Below are 17,505 nucleotides of genomic sequence, written 5' to 3'. Positions count from 1 at the left end.
GTCTCATCCGGTGCGCTTGATCGAATCATGAGTAATTCTGCAGAACCGGACAGGAGTGTCACACTAGCTGGACGCACTGAAACACCATCAGATCACATTCCAGACCTAAAGACGACGCCAACAACGCCAGGACAACTCACCAAAAGGAACACCACTGACGCAAAACCAGCGCCAGTTCCAACAAATCACCCGGCTCCTACAAAGAGCCGTACCCGACGAACCGGTCTGTACAATAGCGTCTCACCGCGGCCGACCGAAAGGAAATCCCAAGCGGGACTTATCCTGACGGCCCCGACCGCGAGCGAGGCGTCTAGACTACGTTTTCCACCCACGACCGCAGGTCGCTCGCTGGACCTCCCCGAACGGGGTCTCATCCGGTGCGCTTGATCGGATCGTGGGAGTCTACGCGGTCACGGACCAGACTCGCCGAAACAAACCACAACAACACAGAACACCGACAACCCGTCAGAATGCCGAATACCGCTTCTTCTCCACTCTCTCTACTTGCCACCCTCACCCATCTGCAGCCTTCACCGCCAACGATGGAACTTGATCTCAACGAGACACGCATACGCAAACACACACTTGGCAGCAGCAAGATGTCTCCGAACCTTCCTTCTGTACCACGACATCTGTCGTGCGCAGACATTCACAGAGCAGGTCGTTCGCTGGACCTCCCCTTACGGGGTCTCATCCGGTGCGCTTGATCGCTCTGAGAATGTACGGAGGACCAAGAGATGTCTGCAGCACACGCCACTAGGGTACTTCCACTGGAATTACCCGACCTCAACGTCCCGTCCGTAGTAACGGGCAAATCACCCGGCTCCTACAAAGAGCCGTACCCGACGAACCGGTCTGTACAATAGCGTCTCACCGCGGCCGACCGAAAGGAAATCCCAAGCGGGACTTATCCTGACGGCCCCGACCGAGAGCGAGGCGTCTAGACTACGTTTTTTCACCCACGACCGCAGGTCGCTCGCTGGACCTCCCCGAACGGGGTCTCATCCGGTGCGCTTGATCGGATCGTGGGAGTCTACGCGGTCACGGACCGGACTCGCCGAAACAAACCACAACAACACAGAACACCGACAACCTGTCAGAATGCCGAATACCACTTCTTCTCCACTCTTCTCTACCAACCACCCTCACCCATCTGCAGCCTTCACCGCCAGCGACGGAACTTGATCTCAACGAGACACGAATACGCAACACACATTTGGCAGCAGCAAGATGTCTCCGAACCCTCCCTCTGTACCACGACATCTGTCGTGCGCAGACATTCGCAGAGCAGGTCGTTCGCTGGACCTCCCCTTACGGGGTCTCATCCGGTGCGCTTGATCGCTCTGAGAATGTACGGAGGACCAAGAGATGTCTGCAGCATACGCCACTAGGGTACTTCCATGGAATTACCCGACCCCAACGACCCGTCCGTAGAAACGGACGGCGAACAGGATACCGCAGTAGATAGGGCACGGCCCTAGGAACTGCCATCACCATTCCCCATTACCAGGGGGGTGCGTGAAATACTACGATAACGAAACGATACTCTCCAGTTTCGCTTGCGCTCCCGTACGGTGCGCACGTGTATCACACGAGATTAAGTTTCGATTGCATTATTGTGAATTTGTTTATTCGTCATCATGCCGCCTAAGACTAGCGGAAAGGCCGCCAAGAAATCGGGCAAAGCTCAGAAGAACATCTCCAAGTCGGACAAGAAGAAGAAGAAGCATAAGAGGAAGGAGAGCTACGCAATCTACATTTACAAAGTACTGAAACAGGTACATCCCGACACCGGTATCTCGAGTAAGGCCATGTCGATCATGAACTCTTTCGTGAACGATATCTTCGAGCGCATCGCCGCCGAGGCTTCTCGTCTCGCTCACTACAACAAGCGATCGACGATCACCTCGAGGGAGGTGCAGACTTCGGTGAGGCTTCTTCTGCCCGGCGAGCTCGCCAAGCACGCCGTGAGCGAAGGTACTAAGGCCGTAACGAAGTACACGAGCTCCAAGTAAACGAAGCCGTAGTAGAACGCTACGATTTATGAAGGAGATAATAATAAAAAGGCCCTTTTCAGGGCCACAAAGAGTTTCGATAAACAATAATTTAAAGTTTCAAACGATTTAGCCGTCGTTTATTATTATTATTATTATTATCATCAAATAACAATAATACTACATGTTTATTTATTAACATATTTAATCGATTAATTATATACATATATAATACACACATACATACTCTGATAAGATTCCTAATTATTAACATATACAAAAACAGTTTTCTTTTCTTTACTAGTCTTGAATCGAATTTTAATTAGAGATATATAATATATTTGATCGTCGTAGTTACCTTCCTGTAGAGCTGTAGCGCTGTAAGCTCGAAGCCGCCGCCGTACTGTCGATTCCGTCGATCTTCTCATTCATTTCGATCTCGTATCATATATATCCTGCGTTTAACTCGTTCGACGTAGGCCGATGATATCTGAAAGAATAATAATATTAATTCATTAAAAAATATATCTAATAATAATAATAACAACTCAAACATGAATTTTTCGCATTTTCGCATCGATCAGTGAACGCGTGAGAGAGAACGTGCATAGCGTAGAGAGAGAGACGGATATATCGAATCGTCATCGCGGCGGTCCCTCTAGCCGTAGTAGAACTCGTATATAAGCGAACGTTCCTTTACAAAAATTTTAATCCGTCGACTACGTTCCTTTCGTGCGGACGTGTCTAGAGACGTCTCTAAGTTTGTCATAATAAATTTTCGTTTCGTGCGTGTTCGTTCATTCATCGTCAAGGATGGCTCGTACTAAGCAGACGGCCCGAAAATCTACCGGTGGTAAGGCACCGCGCAAGCAGCTCGCCACCAAGGCGGCTCGCAAGAGCGCTCCTGCCACGGGAGGAGTGAAGAAACCTCATCGTTACAGACCCGGTACGGTCGCCCTTCGTGAGATCCGTCGTTACCAGAAGAGCACTGAGCTTCTGATCCGCAAACTGCCATTCCAGCGTCTCGTTCGTGAGATCGCTCAAGACTTCAAGACCGATCTCCGTTTCCAGAGTTCCGCCGTAATGGCCCTGCAGGAAGCAAGCGAAGCTTATCTCGTCGGTCTCTTCGAAGACACGAACCTGTGCGCTATCCACGCTAAGCGTGTGACGATCATGCCTAAGGATATTCAATTGGCGCGCAGGATCCGAGGAGAACGTGCCTAATTGCGTCTGCGTCGTCGTCGTCGCAGTCTCATTTGCACAATTCTACGTATAGAAAAAAATAAATAATAATAATATACGCAGTATTATATGCAGATAGACTGCAAGTAAACATATTCAAAAAGGCCCTTTTCAGGGCCGCATATATATCTAAATACAAAGAAAAAAAAAATTTTTTTTTTTTTTCGTCGTCCGTTTCAAACGTAACAAAGTCGTCACGAAAAACCTACTCACAAATAACAATAATTATTTTTATATCAAAATTATCATAAACACGTTACACATAATTCGAAATATCAATACGCACATACGTAAACGTTGTGTATTTTATACTATTATTGTAAATAAATATGTATATTTCAATCGAATACGAGAACGTGAGAGGTGAGTGTATGTGTGATTACATATATTATTACGATCTTATGACGATATATTGATCGTTAAGAGCATAATTGTAAATATTATTGCAAAGATATCAATTTTGAAGAACACAAAAATATCTCACCCCCCCCCCCCCCATTCTCCCGATAAACAAGACACATACATGAACTCCCCCCTTACCCCATCCCCTCGGCCGCCATCCCTACCATAGCTTTTTCGACTGCACGCTGTCTCTATCAGTCTTTCTCTTTCTATCTAATGGCACTTAGATATCGCCATCTCTTTCGCACACGGAGCGAACGACACGCATACGTGTGTAGTTAGTCGAGCGCTTATATATCAGTCGAGCGTAGAACGACGAGACTACCATAAAGTGATCGTCTCTGATCGACAGCGGACGGATTTCTGTACGTCTTTCTTTGCCGTTCAGATTAAACAAGACAAACCGAAGACAAGAAAATGACCGGTCGCGGTAAAGGTGGAAAGGGTCTGGGGAAAGGAGGCGCGAAGCGACACAGGAAAGTGCTCCGTGATAACATCCAAGGTATCACGAAACCGGCCATCCGTCGTCTCGCACGCAGAGGCGGTGTGAAACGTATATCCGGTCTGATATACGAAGAGACTCGCGGTGTCCTCAAAGTGTTCCTCGAGAACGTAATCCGCGACGCCGTCACCTACACCGAGCACGCGAAGAGGAAGACCGTCACCGCCATGGACGTAGTGTACGCCCTGAAACGTCAGGGACGTACTCTGTACGGTTTCGGCGGTTAAAATGTTTTCGATGTTTTATTTTGAAAAATTATACAAAAAAAAATTAATAATTTACAAATAATACTGCGAAAACTAAATATAAAAAAGGCCCTTTTCAGGGCCGCATATGGATCTGTTTATACATACTACATACACATTGAATACTCGTTTCAATCGTTCAATGACGTCTATTAAACATAATAACATAATACATATTAATAATAATACGAATATAAGAGTAAGAGCTCTAAGCGTGTAAAACGATCGTATAGATAAGATACGATGACGACTACGACGTAATACCGACCGATCGTTAACGTAGAATATACTTTACCATGCATCTGAATGAGTGTGTAATTTAATTTATTTAATTTTAAATTTCTGTTTACAATTCAAACGTTATTATATATGACTAATTATTCGTCTTCGTCGTCGTCGTCGTCGTTCTTTCGGCTCTACTTCACGCGCTACGAACGCGCCTCCAACAATATTTCGCACGCCTCGAGGCTCGCCTCTAAACGTAGCTCTTACACACGATTACTGTAGATTATTTTTATTATTTATACGATACTGTGGTCTCTCTTTCGAAACACGTATTATTTATCTATCGTAATAGTTTATATTTTATATATTATTCGATAAGTATTCACATATCAGACAACATTTTCTCGTGCTTCTTATATCGACTCGCGTAGTAGTGTGTTTTACGAACGTCGACTTGGAACACGCTAAAATTGTTAGTAAATTATCGAATAAGAGTTGCGCTTTTATACATTATCAGTGAGGTATCTTCGCTTTCAATATGTCGATAGAACGAAACGTTTAAAACGATTTTAATAGAATAAAATAACTTTTAAACGAGGCTCTAGGTACGCGACTAGAACTATAACGAATTTAAACGCGATTCGTACACATCGTTGTCGAACTGTGCTACGAATTCGACTTTCAAACGATCGATAGGTTCAAGAGGTATCTTTTTGTGTTATAGAACGGTCAAAAACTACTTTAAATTATATAAATATCGCATTCGAAAAGATACCTGTTAGTGAAAAGTTTTAAGCGTTCGTACGAGAAATTGTCTAGCGACATCGCGGTTCTCCTTACGGTATTGCTCGGACTCGACTTACCACTAGCGACCTCTCCGCCGCGTCGATCTCCGTCCGATATCAGACACGTTTTATATCGTTATACGTTGTTATCCCACGGTACAACTGCTACTACAACTATTAATATTTATCTTTCGTGTGATTGTGTAGTGAGTTTATTAAATAAAATAAAATAAAATGGCCGACACAGCTATAGCAACCGAAGCGCCGGCACCGGCGACCCCTGCGAAGAAACCGAAGGCGTCCGCGGCCGCCGCCGGTGGCGCCGCCGCCAAGAAACCGAAGGCGAAACCTACTCATCCTAAAACATCCGAAATGGTGAACAGCGCCATCAAAGAGTTGAAGGAACGTAGCGGTTCGTCGCTTCAGGCGATCAAGAAATACATCGCGGCTCAATACAAAGTCGATTCTGAGAAATTGGCTCCGTTCATCAGAAAGTATCTCAAGAGCGCCGTCGAATCGGGTGCACTGATACAGACGAAGGGCAAGGGCGCATCGGGTTCGTTCAAACTAGAGTCGAAATCGTCCGCTTCGAAGAAACCGGCGGGTGCCGGAATCGGAGGCGCGTCCGGCGGCAAGGCCGCATCCTCGGCCGCTTCGGGTAAGTCGAAGAAGGCGACGTCCTCCGCTCCCGTCGCCGGCAAGGGCGCCGCCGCGGGCAAGAAAGCGGCCGCCGGCGGTGCGTCGTCCGGTGCGGCGGCGGCGGCGTCATCGCCGTCCAAATCGAAGGCGAAGGCGACGATAAAGGATAAGAAAGCTGCAGCCGCTAAAAAGAAACCGGCAGCCGCTAAGAAGGCCGTCGCGGCGGCCGCTCCTTCGAAGGCGAAGGGCGCCGCATCGAAGGCGAAGAAGACTGCGAAACCGCCGACTAAGAAACCTAAAGCCCCGAAACCGAAGAAGGCCGCCGCCGCTACGCCGAAGTCGAAACCGACAGCTAAGAAAGCATCCGCCGCCGCCGCTAAAAAGTAAGTCGCCTGCAGCCGCCGCAGCGGTGATAATAACGATGACATCTTTCAAAAGTGTCATCATCATCATCTACAACAACAACAACAACAAAAAAAAAAAAAAACAACATCATCGATGACATACATTTGTCCGATCCCATCGCGTCGACGACGACGACGACGACGACGACGACGACGAAGACTGTGACGATGACGATGACGATGCAAGCGTGTGCGGCGCGTAAATCGCACGACAAAAAGCCCTTTTCAGGGCTAACATAAGTTTCACATAATAAACGAATATATTCGTCGTCGTGCGTAATAATCTACGACGACGACGACGAATAAGATGAGTTAAAGTTTCGAACGATACGATGAACAATTCCAAAACTAATTCTAAATTTATAAAATATAAAACGTAAACGGAAAGAAAAAAAAAAAATAAAAAAAAAATTTAATATTATATGATAAAAATATCCACATACCTCATTATCCATCTATAATATTTACAATCATAGAGATGGAGCAGCACACTCGAACGTCTTCAATTAAATTCAACAAACAAACAAACAAACAAACAAACAAACAAACAAACAAACATACGTACGTACATGTTTATTATTATTATATTTTATCTTTATCAAAATATATCGCTCGCACGCGAAACACGAAAAGGACACACCACCCGCGCGCCCGACTAATTTCACTTTATTAATATTATTTTTTATTTCGTTGTTATGACTCTTCCTTTCTTTATCTCTTTCTTTCTTTGTTCAAAAAAAAAAATAAATAAATAAATAAATATATACAATTTTTACTTCATTTTTCTATTCGCATTCGCATTTCGAAACCCCCCGACCCGCCCCGCCCCGCCCCGCCCGACTGCCCGACTCTCCCGAAACTCGACATCATTCATCGTCGTAATCTTAATACTATACTGTATACACTAATAAGAAACAGAAATTTAACAATTTACAATTTCAATACAATCAAACAGAGTCAGAGTCTCTCTCGATACCACCGCACCGATAGACGCGACTACGTTCCGAGTATAAAAAGGGGACGGAGTAACGCGACCGTTTTACTGTTCACCGCGCTCCCGAGCCGTACGCACGCGTTCCGCTCTCTCATATTTATATTTGCGTTGCTAATTTTTCATTAATTCTCTATAATCATGTCCGGTCGCGGTAAAGGAGGCAAAGTCAAGGGGAAGGCAAAGTCGCGTTCGAACCGTGCCGGTCTACAGTTTCCGGTCGGACGTATACACAGACTCCTCAGGAAGGGTAACTACGCAGAGCGCGTCGGTGCCGGTGCACCCGTGTATCTCGCGGCCGTCATGGAATACCTAGCCGCTGAAGTACTCGAGTTGGCCGGCAACGCCGCCCGCGACAACAAGAAGACCAGGATCATACCGAGACATCTACAGTTGGCGATCCGTAACGACGAGGAGCTGAACAAGTTGCTCTCGGGCGTGACTATCGCACAAGGTGGCGTCCTACCTAACATCCAAGCCGTACTTCTGCCCAAGAAGACCGAGAAGAAGGCTTAAACACTTGTGTGCGGTGACGTTGCGGAACGGTCGTCGTCGTCGTCGTCGTCGTCGTTATTGTAGTCATCAAATTTGTTATTATATACATTGCGATGTTACATGCGAACGATCGAACGAACGAACTCGTTCTTCATCGTGATAACGAATAAAAAGGCCCTTTTCAGGGCCACAAAATATATCTGATATGCATTAAAAAATGTTATGTTTCCTAAACGATTATGACGTCTCGACGTTGATTACATGTCATTCGATATTTTATACGCACCATTTAAACGCTCGTTGAACTCTTTAGTTGAACGTAGAGAATCACTACTAACACTAACACTACTACTGCTGCTGCTGCTATTACAGTGTACGCTACGACGATAGAATATATATACACATTAAAATTATTTTATTATTTACGATAATTATTAAATAATATTTCGATCTAAAATTTTCAATCATCATAATAACTATAACTGTCTGAGCTGTCTGTCTTATAGAGAGATGATATATTTTATTTGTTGTTATTAATAATATTTACATATAAATCGATTAGATGATATAAACATTCTAAATTTTAAAATAATATATTAATGATTTCAGCTTTAAGTCTATTCGTATAGTAATCATGATCATAGAGATGCGGTCGGTGGGGTAGGGGAAGGAGGAATATTTTTCGTATCGTTTTAAAACGAGAACCTAATAACACTCTCCCCCTCTCCCTCTACTCTCCGCCCCTCTCGTACTAAGCGCGACGATCGTTTCTGATTGGTCGATAGAGTTCTGCGTCTGTATGCCGCACCGTATGCGCGAACGCTACGCGTGCCGCGCGGGCCTTATTTAAACAAAATCCGAGAGTACGAAACGATACTCTCCAGTTTCGCTTGCGCTCCCGTACGGTGCGCACGTGTATCACACGAGATTAAGTTTCGATTGCATTATTGTGAATTTGTTTATTCGTCATCATGCCGCCTAAGACTAGCGGAAAGGCCGCCAAGAAATCGGGCAAAGCTCAGAAGAACATCTCCAAGTCGGACAAGAAGAAGAAGAAGCATAAGAGGAAGGAGAGCTACGCAATCTACATTTACAAAGTACTGAAACAGGTACATCCCGACACCGGTATCTCGAGTAAGGCCATGTCGATCATGAACTCTTTCGTGAACGATATCTTCGAGCGCATCGCCGCCGAGGCTTCTCGTCTCGCTCACTACAACAAGCGATCGACGATCACCTCGAGGGAGGTGCAGACTTCGGTGAGGCTTCTTCTGCCCGGCGAGCTCGCCAAGCACGCCGTGAGCGAAGGTACTAAGGCCGTAACGAAGTACACGAGCTCCAAGTAAACGAAGCCGTAGTAGAACGCTACGATTTATGAAGGAGATAATAATAAAAAGGCCCTTTTCAGGGCCACAAAGAGTTTCGATAAACAATAATTTAAAGTTTCAAACGATTTAGCCGTCGTTTATTATTATTATTATTATTATCATCAAATAACAATAATACTACATGTTTATTTATTAACATATTTAATCGATTAATTATATACATATATAATACACACATACATACTCTGATAAGATTCCTAATTATTAACATATACAAAAACAGTTTTCTTTTCTTTACTAGTCTTGAATCGAATTTTAATTAGAGATATATAATATATTTGATCGTCGTAGTTACCTTCCTGTAGAGCTGTAGCGCTGTAAGCTCGAAGCCGCCGCCGTACTGTCGATTCCGTCGATCTTCTCATTCATTTCGATCTCGTATCATATATATCCTGCGTTTAACTCGTTCGACGTAGGCCGATGATATCTGAAAGAATAATAATATTAATTCATTAAAAAATATATCTAATAATAATAATAACAACTCAAACATGAATTTTTCGCATTTTCGCATCGATCAGTGAACGCGTGAGAGAGAACGTGCATAGCGTAGAGAGAGAGACGGATATATCGAATCGTCATCGCGGCGGTCCCTCTAGCCGTAGTAGAACTCGTATATAAGCGAACGTTCCTTTACAAAAATTTTAATCCGTCGACTACGTTCCTTTCGTGCGGACGTGTCTAGAGACGTCTCTAAGTTTGTCATAATAAATTTTCGTTTCGTGCGTGTTCGTTCATTCATCGTCAAGGATGGCTCGTACTAAGCAGACGGCCCGAAAATCTACCGGTGGTAAGGCACCGCGCAAGCAGCTCGCCACCAAGGCGGCTCGCAAGAGCGCTCCTGCCACGGGAGGAGTGAAGAAACCTCATCGTTACAGACCCGGTACGGTCGCCCTTCGTGAGATCCGTCGTTACCAGAAGAGCACTGAGCTTCTGATCCGCAAACTGCCATTCCAGCGTCTCGTTCGTGAGATCGCTCAAGACTTCAAGACCGATCTCCGTTTCCAGAGTTCCGCCGTAATGGCCCTGCAGGAAGCAAGCGAAGCTTATCTCGTCGGTCTCTTCGAAGACACGAACCTGTGCGCTATCCACGCTAAGCGTGTGACGATCATGCCTAAGGATATTCAATTGGCGCGCAGGATCCGAGGAGAACGTGCCTAATTGCGTCTGCGTCGTCGTCGTCGCAGTCTCATTTGCACAATTCTACGTATAGAAAAAAATAAATAATAATAATATACGCAGTATTATATGCAGATAGACTGCAAGTAAACATATTCAAAAAGGCCCTTTTCAGGGCCGCATATATATCTAAATACAAAGAAAAAAAAAATTTTTTTTTTTTTTCGTCGTCCGTTTCAAACGTAACAAAGTCGTCACGAAAAACCTACTCACAAATAACAATAATTATTTTTATATCAAAATTATCATAAACACGTTACACATAATTCGAAATATCAATACGCACATACGTAAACGTTGTGTATTTTATACTATTATTGTAAATAAATATGTATATTTCAATCGAATACGAGAACGTGAGAGGTGAGTGTATGTGTGATTACATATATTATTACGATCTTATGACGATATATTGATCGTTAAGAGCATAATTGTAAATATTATTGCAAAGATATCAATTTTGAAGAACACAAAAATATCTCACCCCCCCCCCCCCCCATTCTCCCGATAAACAAGACACATACATGAACTCCCCCCTTACCCCATCCCCTCGGCCGCCATCCCTACCATAGCTTTTTCGACTGCACGCTGTCTCTATCAGTCTTTCTCTTTCTATCTAATGGCACTTAGATATCGCCATCTCTTTCGCACACGGAGCGAACGACACGCATACGTGTGTAGTTAGTCGAGCGCTTATATATCAGTCGAGCGTAGAACGACGAGACTACCATAAAGTGATCGTCTCTGATCGACAGCGGACGGATTTCTGTACGTCTTTCTTTGCCGTTCAGATTAAACAAGACAAACCGAAGACAAGAAAATGACCGGTCGCGGTAAAGGTGGAAAGGGTCTGGGGAAAGGAGGCGCGAAGCGACACAGGAAAGTGCTCCGTGATAACATCCAAGGTATCACGAAACCGGCCATCCGTCGTCTCGCACGCAGAGGCGGTGTGAAACGTATATCCGGTCTGATATACGAAGAGACTCGCGGTGTCCTCAAAGTGTTCCTCGAGAACGTAATCCGCGACGCCGTCACCTACACCGAGCACGCGAAGAGGAAGACCGTCACCGCCATGGACGTAGTGTACGCCCTGAAACGTCAGGGACGTACTCTGTACGGTTTCGGCGGTTAAAATGTTTTCGATGTTTTATTTTGAAAAATTATACAAAAAAAAATTAATAATTTACAAATAATACTGCGAAAACTAAATATAAAAAAGGCCCTTTTCAGGGCCGCATATGGATCTGTTTATACATACTACATACACATTGAATACTCGTTTCAATCGTTCAATGACGTCTATTAAACATAATAACATAATACATATTAATAATAATACGAATATAAGAGTAAGAGCTCTAAGCGTGTAAAACGATCGTATAGATAAGATACGATGACGACTACGACGTAATACCGACCGATCGTTAACGTAGAATATACTTTACCATGCATCTGAATGAGTGTGTAATTTAATTTATTTAATTTTAAATTTCTGTTTACAATTCAAACGTTATTATATATGACTAATTATTCGTCTTCGTCGTCGTCGTCGTCGTTCTTTCGGCTCTACTTCACGCGCTACGAACGCGCCTCCAACAATATTTCGCACGCCTCGAGGCTCGCCTCTAAACGTAGCTCTTACACACGATTACTGTAGATTATTTTTATTATTTATACGATACTGTGGTCTCTCTTTCGAAACACGTATTATTTATCTATCGTAATAGTTTATATTTTATATATTATTCGATAAGTATTCACATATCAGACAACATTTTCTCGTGCTTCTTATATCGACTCGCGTAGTAGTGTGTTTTACGAACGTCGACTTGGAACACGCTAAAATTGTTAGTAAATTATCGAATAAGAGTTGCGCTTTTATACATTATCAGTGAGGTATCTTCGCTTTCAATATGTCGATAGAACGAAACGTTTAAAACGATTTTAATAGAATAAAATAACTTTTAAACGAGGCTCTAGGTACGCGACTAGAACTATAACGAATTTAAACGCGATTCGTACACATCGTTGTCGAACTGTGCTACGAATTCGACTTTCAAACGATCGATAGGTTCAAGAGGTATCTTTTTGTGTTATAGAACGGTCAAAAACTACTTTAAATTATATAAATATCGCATTCGAAAAGATACCTGTTAGTGAAAAGTTTTAAGCGTTCGTACGAGAAATTGTCTAGCGACATCGCGGTTCTCCTTACGGTATTGCTCGGACTCGACTTACCACTAGCGACCTCTCCGCCGCGTCGATCTCCGTCCGATATCAGACACGTTTTATATCGTTATACGTTGTTATCCCACGGTACAACTGCTACTACAACTATTAATATTTATCTTTCGTGTGATTGTGTAGTGAGTTTATTAAATAAAATAAAATAAAATGGCCGACACAGCTATAGCAACCGAAGCGCCGGCACCGGCGACCCCTGCGAAGAAACCGAAGGCGTCCGCGGCCGCCGCCGGTGGCGCCGCCGCCAAGAAACCGAAGGCGAAACCTACTCATCCTAAAACATCCGAAATGGTGAACAGCGCCATCAAAGAGTTGAAGGAACGTAGCGGTTCGTCGCTTCAGGCGATCAAGAAATACATCGCGGCTCAATACAAAGTCGATTCTGAGAAATTGGCTCCGTTCATCAGAAAGTATCTCAAGAGCGCCGTCGAATCGGGTGCACTGATACAGACGAAGGGCAAGGGCGCATCGGGTTCGTTCAAACTAGAGTCGAAATCGTCCGCTTCGAAGAAACCGGCGGGTGCCGGAATCGGAGGCGCGTCCGGCGGCAAGGCCGCATCCTCGGCCGCTTCGGGTAAGTCGAAGAAGGCGACGTCCTCCGCTCCCGTCGCCGGCAAGGGCGCCGCCGCGGGCAAGAAAGCGGCCGCCGGCGGTGCGTCGTCCGGTGCGGCGGCGGCGGCGTCATCGCCGTCCAAATCGAAGGCGAAGGCGACGATAAAGGATAAGAAAGCTGCAGCCGCTAAAAAGAAACCGGCAGCCGCTAAGAAGGCCGTCGCGGCGGCCGCTCCTTCGAAGGCGAAGGGCGCCGCATCGAAGGCGAAGAAGACTGCGAAACCGCCGACTAAGAAACCTAAAGCCCCGAAACCGAAGAAGGCCGCCGCCGCTACGCCGAAGTCGAAACCGACAGCTAAGAAAGCATCCGCCGCCGCCGCTAAAAAGTAAGTCGCCTGCAGCCGCCGCAGCGGTGATAATAACGATGACATCTTTCAAAAGTGTCATCATCATCATCTACAACAACAACAACAACAAAAAAAAAAAAAAACAACATCATCGATGACATACATTTGTCCGATCCCATCGCGTCGACGACGACGACGACGACGACGACGACGACGAAGACTGTGACGATGACGATGACGATGCAAGCGTGTGCGGCGCGTAAATCGCACGACAAAAAGCCCTTTTCAGGGCTAACATAAGTTTCACATAATAAACGAATATATTCGTCGTCGTGCGTAATAATCTACGACGACGACGACGAATAAGATGAGTTAAAGTTTCGAACGATACGATGAACAATTCCAAAACTAATTCTAAATTTATAAAATATAAAACGTAAACGGAAAGAAAAAAAAAAAATAAAAAAAAAATTTAATATTATATGATAAAAATATCCACATACCTCATTATCCATCTATAATATTTACAATCATAGAGATGGAGCAGCACACTCGAACGTCTTCAATTAAATTCAACAAACAAACAAACAAACAAACAAACAAACAAACAAACAAACATACGTACGTACATGTTTATTATTATTATATTTTATCTTTATCAAAATATATCGCTCGCACGCGAAACACGAAAAGGACACACCACCCGCGCGCCCGACTAATTTCACTTTATTAATATTATTTTTTATTTCGTTGTTATGACTCTTCCTTTCTTTATCTCTTTCTTTCTTTGTTCAAAAAAAAAAATAAATAAATAAATAAATATATACAATTTTTACTTCATTTTTCTATTCGCATTCGCATTTCGAAACCCCCCGACCCGCCCCGCCCCGCCCCGCCCGACTGCCCGACTCTCCCGAAACTCGACATCATTCATCGTCGTAATCTTAATACTATACTGTATACACTAATAAGAAACAGAAATTTAACAATTTACAATTTCAATACAATCAAACAGAGTCAGAGTCTCTCTCGATACCACCGCACCGATAGACGCGACTACGTTCCGAGTATAAAAAGGGGACGGAGTAACGCGACCGTTTTGTCTTGGTTTAGCAGCCGAGCAGTGCACTACACTACTCAGCTCTGACCCGAGACTTTTTCCTGTAATAACAGTGTGCCTTGGCGCGCTGCTTGTTACAACCGCGTTAATTCGCGGCGGAATACCAAATCATACCGAGCTTTCGCTCAGTACATAGTTAGCCGTTGCTCGCTAACGACCCCTCACGGGATCCGCAGCATGAGCCGGCCGACTAGCGCTGAGCCCAAATCTGGACCTGTAATGGGTCCAGAGGAGGACTCAGACGTAGCAATCTTCAGACGAGAATTTCGCAGGACGCACTCCAGGTCGCCAACGACGAGCGAAAGGAGAGACCGGTCGCGGTCACACCATCGCGTCGTCCGACCGGTCACCGGCCCCCACCACTCGCCGTCCCTGCAGGTGGACCTCTCCCGAGGTCGCAGCCAGCAGTCGAGCAGCGAGGACGAGAGCGGGAGCACCGCAGCGCCGCCCACTACAACCCCGGACATGCCAACACGTAGCGTTGTTGTGCAAGTCAAGCCAGCGCCGGAACATCTGGCAAGTATGCGTGTAACGCAACCCAAACCCACCTGCTCTCTTTCTGTGCACAGCATGGAGATCGACGTGCAACCCAACGCGCTCAGGAGGAGCCACTCCACGTCGTCCGAAGAGGACGCCACGGAGCTGAAGAGAAGGTGTCCAGAGGCAAGACCCATGGACTACGCCAGTGCGCTCCGCGCAAAGGCGCAGGTCCAAGAAAAGGAGCCCGCCACCAGGCCAGTGAAGGCCACCGCTACAGCAAGCGTAGAGAAGCCTACCGCCAAAAATCCGGCTGCAAAAAAGCCGAGATACCCACCACTCGTGGTGGAGAGTCTCCCGAATTGGGCACACCACTTCCGTGTGCTCAAGCAAAAACTCGGACGACCCCCGAGCGCACGCCCATACCAAAAAGGAGTGCGTTTCTCGCCAACCTCCGAGGAGGAGTACCGCATCATACAGCGGTACCTCACAACATTAGAAAGAGAGGAGAACGTCTCATGGTTCTCCTACTCATTACCGGCTGAAAAGAGCCTGAAAGTAGCCATCAGAGGGCTACCATACAACACCACGGCCGAAGAGGTCGAAGAAGAGCTGCGCGAACTAGGGTTCGAACCAGAAGTGGTCAAGCAGATCCAGGCCAGGAAAGGCCGCCCAGGGTGCATGTATTTCACCCAATTGAAGAAAACCCCTGGACTGACGCCGGCGATATACGAAGTAACGGAGTTGCTGTGTATGACCGGCATCAAGATAGATGCATGGCGAGGGAAGAAAGGCCCCGCACAATGCCATAGATGCCAGCAGTTCAGACACTCGTCTCACTGCTGCCACCGACCGCCAGCATGCGTCCGATGCGGAGGTGAACACCTCGCAAAGGATTGCGAGCGGAAAAGGGAGGACCCACCGACGTGTGCCAACTGCGGAGGCGCACACACGGCCAACAACACGGCCTGCCCGGTCTACAAAAGGGAGGCCAAACACCGCAGAGCGGGCACCATCGCCCTATCCGCGCCAGCAAAGAAGACTGCGGACGCAGTCTCACCACCTGCACCCGCACCCGCACCTGCACCTGCACCAGAGCCAGCGACCTCGCTCATGGCTCCAGCGAACGCTCCCACAGCTCGAAACTCGAGCACCGGGAAGAAGAAACGACGCCCCAAAAAGAAGAGCAAGGCAAACAAACCTGCTCCGGAGAGCAAGCCCAGTGCGACCACAAAAGTCGCACCTGCGCCTGCACCCACACCTGCACCGGCGCCAGCGCCGGCACATAAACCAGCTGCCACCACCGCGACACACACGCGGTCGAAAGCAACAACCACTGGCAAAGATAAAGAAGTTATCAAAACCGCCATCACAATTCTGCAAGGGGTACTTAGCGCCCTGCTAGAAGACCGTGACCCAGTGCCTGTAATATTACAGGGCATCACCCTCCTGCTCAACCGCAATGAATAACAAACTCCGTGTTATTCACTGGAATGCCAACGGGCTCAGAAACAAGCAACTGCTGTTTCAAACCCTCCTGCAAGAGCAGGACATAGACGTGGCTCTCATATCAGAGACCCACGCCACAGACTCGGATCGACTGAAGTTTGCAAACTACCACACATACCGCAAGGATGAACGCTCGGATGTGAGCAACCAGCCCTTTAGAGGCCTCGCGGTACTTGTCAAGAGGAGAATTGTACACACGCCTATCCAGACTACATCGCTAGGGACGATGTACGCCTTGGGCATCGAAGTGTGCACTGGAGGGACAGCCCTACGCCTCTTCGCCTGCTACAAAGCTCCCAAAGCAAGAATGGATCCTGCAGACATCCGATCATTGCTGGACTCACCAACTCCAACAATCATCGCAGGAGATCTGAACTGCAAGCACACCTCATGGAACTCGACCACCAACACTACGGATGGCAGACGACTCTGCCAAGACGCCGAAAAGAACGGATACACAGTCAGCGGTCCAGAGACCCCGACTCACTACCCGTTCCGATCAATCCTAACACCCGACGTGCTAGACATAGCCGTCCACAGGGGGCTCACACAGAGACTCTCGCAGGAAGTCTTGGCGGACGACATGGGGTCCGACCACCAACCGGTTCTCCTAACACTGCAAGCAACCCTAGCTGCAGCCAGACGACCACCTCGCCGGTGCACCGACTGGACTACCTACAGGGAACATCTGGAGGAGAACACGAGGATGAAACCAGCAACGAACGCAGAGGAGATAGAAGACCTCGCCTTAGACGTCAGAGACAC

The 17,505-nt window shown here is 46.4% G+C and overlaps 8 protein-coding genes across 8 annotated transcripts; all 8 read left to right on the top strand.

Moving 5' to 3' along the window:
- The first annotated feature begins 1,560 nt into the window (after positions 1–1,560).
- Positions 1,561–2,078, top strand: LOC113403241 (histone H2B). Its single transcript, XM_026643709.2, has one exon. It carries the CDS (start codon positions 1,641–1,643, stop codon positions 2,013–2,015), a length of 375 nt encoding a protein of 124 aa, XP_026499494.1. The 5' UTR covers positions 1,561–1,640; the 3' UTR covers positions 2,016–2,078.
- A 1,699-nt stretch (positions 2,079–3,777) lies between these two features.
- Positions 3,778–4,429, top strand: LOC135194331 (histone H4). The gene has a single exon (XM_064219656.1). The coding sequence runs from the start codon at positions 4,056–4,058 to the stop codon at positions 4,365–4,367; it is 312 nt and encodes a 103-aa protein (XP_064075726.1). The 5' UTR covers positions 3,778–4,055; the 3' UTR covers positions 4,368–4,429.
- A 1,082-nt stretch (positions 4,430–5,511) lies between these two features.
- On the top strand, positions 5,512–6,515 carry LOC135194419 (histone H1B-like). The gene has a single exon (XM_064219839.1). It carries the CDS (start codon positions 5,630–5,632, stop codon positions 6,419–6,421), a length of 792 nt encoding a protein of 263 aa, XP_064075909.1. The 5' UTR covers positions 5,512–5,629; the 3' UTR covers positions 6,422–6,515.
- Positions 6,516–7,497: 982 nt separating this feature from the next.
- LOC135194329 (histone H2A) lies at positions 7,498–7,947 on the top strand. Its single transcript, XM_064219653.1, has one exon. It carries the CDS (start codon positions 7,571–7,573, stop codon positions 7,943–7,945), a length of 375 nt encoding a protein of 124 aa, XP_064075723.1. The 5' UTR covers positions 7,498–7,570; the 3' UTR covers positions 7,946–7,947.
- Positions 7,948–8,815: 868 nt separating this feature from the next.
- On the top strand, positions 8,816–9,333 carry LOC135194388 (histone H2B). Its single transcript, XM_064219798.1, has one exon. It carries the CDS (start codon positions 8,896–8,898, stop codon positions 9,268–9,270), a length of 375 nt encoding a protein of 124 aa, XP_064075868.1. The 5' UTR covers positions 8,816–8,895; the 3' UTR covers positions 9,271–9,333.
- A 706-nt stretch (positions 9,334–10,039) lies between these two features.
- On the top strand, positions 10,040–10,498 carry LOC135194425 (histone H3). The gene has a single exon (XM_064219856.1). It carries the CDS (start codon positions 10,063–10,065, stop codon positions 10,471–10,473), a length of 411 nt encoding a protein of 136 aa, XP_064075926.1. The 5' UTR covers positions 10,040–10,062; the 3' UTR covers positions 10,474–10,498.
- A 535-nt stretch (positions 10,499–11,033) lies between these two features.
- On the top strand, positions 11,034–11,685 carry LOC135194353 (histone H4). The gene has a single exon (XM_064219681.1). It carries the CDS (start codon positions 11,312–11,314, stop codon positions 11,621–11,623), a length of 312 nt encoding a protein of 103 aa, XP_064075751.1. The 5' UTR covers positions 11,034–11,311; the 3' UTR covers positions 11,624–11,685.
- Positions 11,686–12,767: 1,082 nt separating this feature from the next.
- On the top strand, positions 12,768–13,771 carry LOC135194348 (histone H1B-like). Its single transcript, XM_064219676.1, has one exon. The coding sequence runs from the start codon at positions 12,886–12,888 to the stop codon at positions 13,675–13,677; it is 792 nt and encodes a 263-aa protein (XP_064075746.1). The 5' UTR covers positions 12,768–12,885; the 3' UTR covers positions 13,678–13,771.
- Positions 13,772–17,505: the final 3,734 nt, after the last annotated feature.

This window comes from Vanessa tameamea, chromosome 29 (assembly GCF_037043105.1).
Source record: "Vanessa tameamea isolate UH-Manoa-2023 chromosome 29, ilVanTame1 primary haplotype, whole genome shotgun sequence".
Taxonomy (NCBI): domain Eukaryota; kingdom Metazoa; phylum Arthropoda; class Insecta; order Lepidoptera; family Nymphalidae; genus Vanessa; species Vanessa tameamea.
Note: the sequence above shows the minus strand (reverse complement) of the source record. Positions and strands in the feature narration are given on the sequence as shown.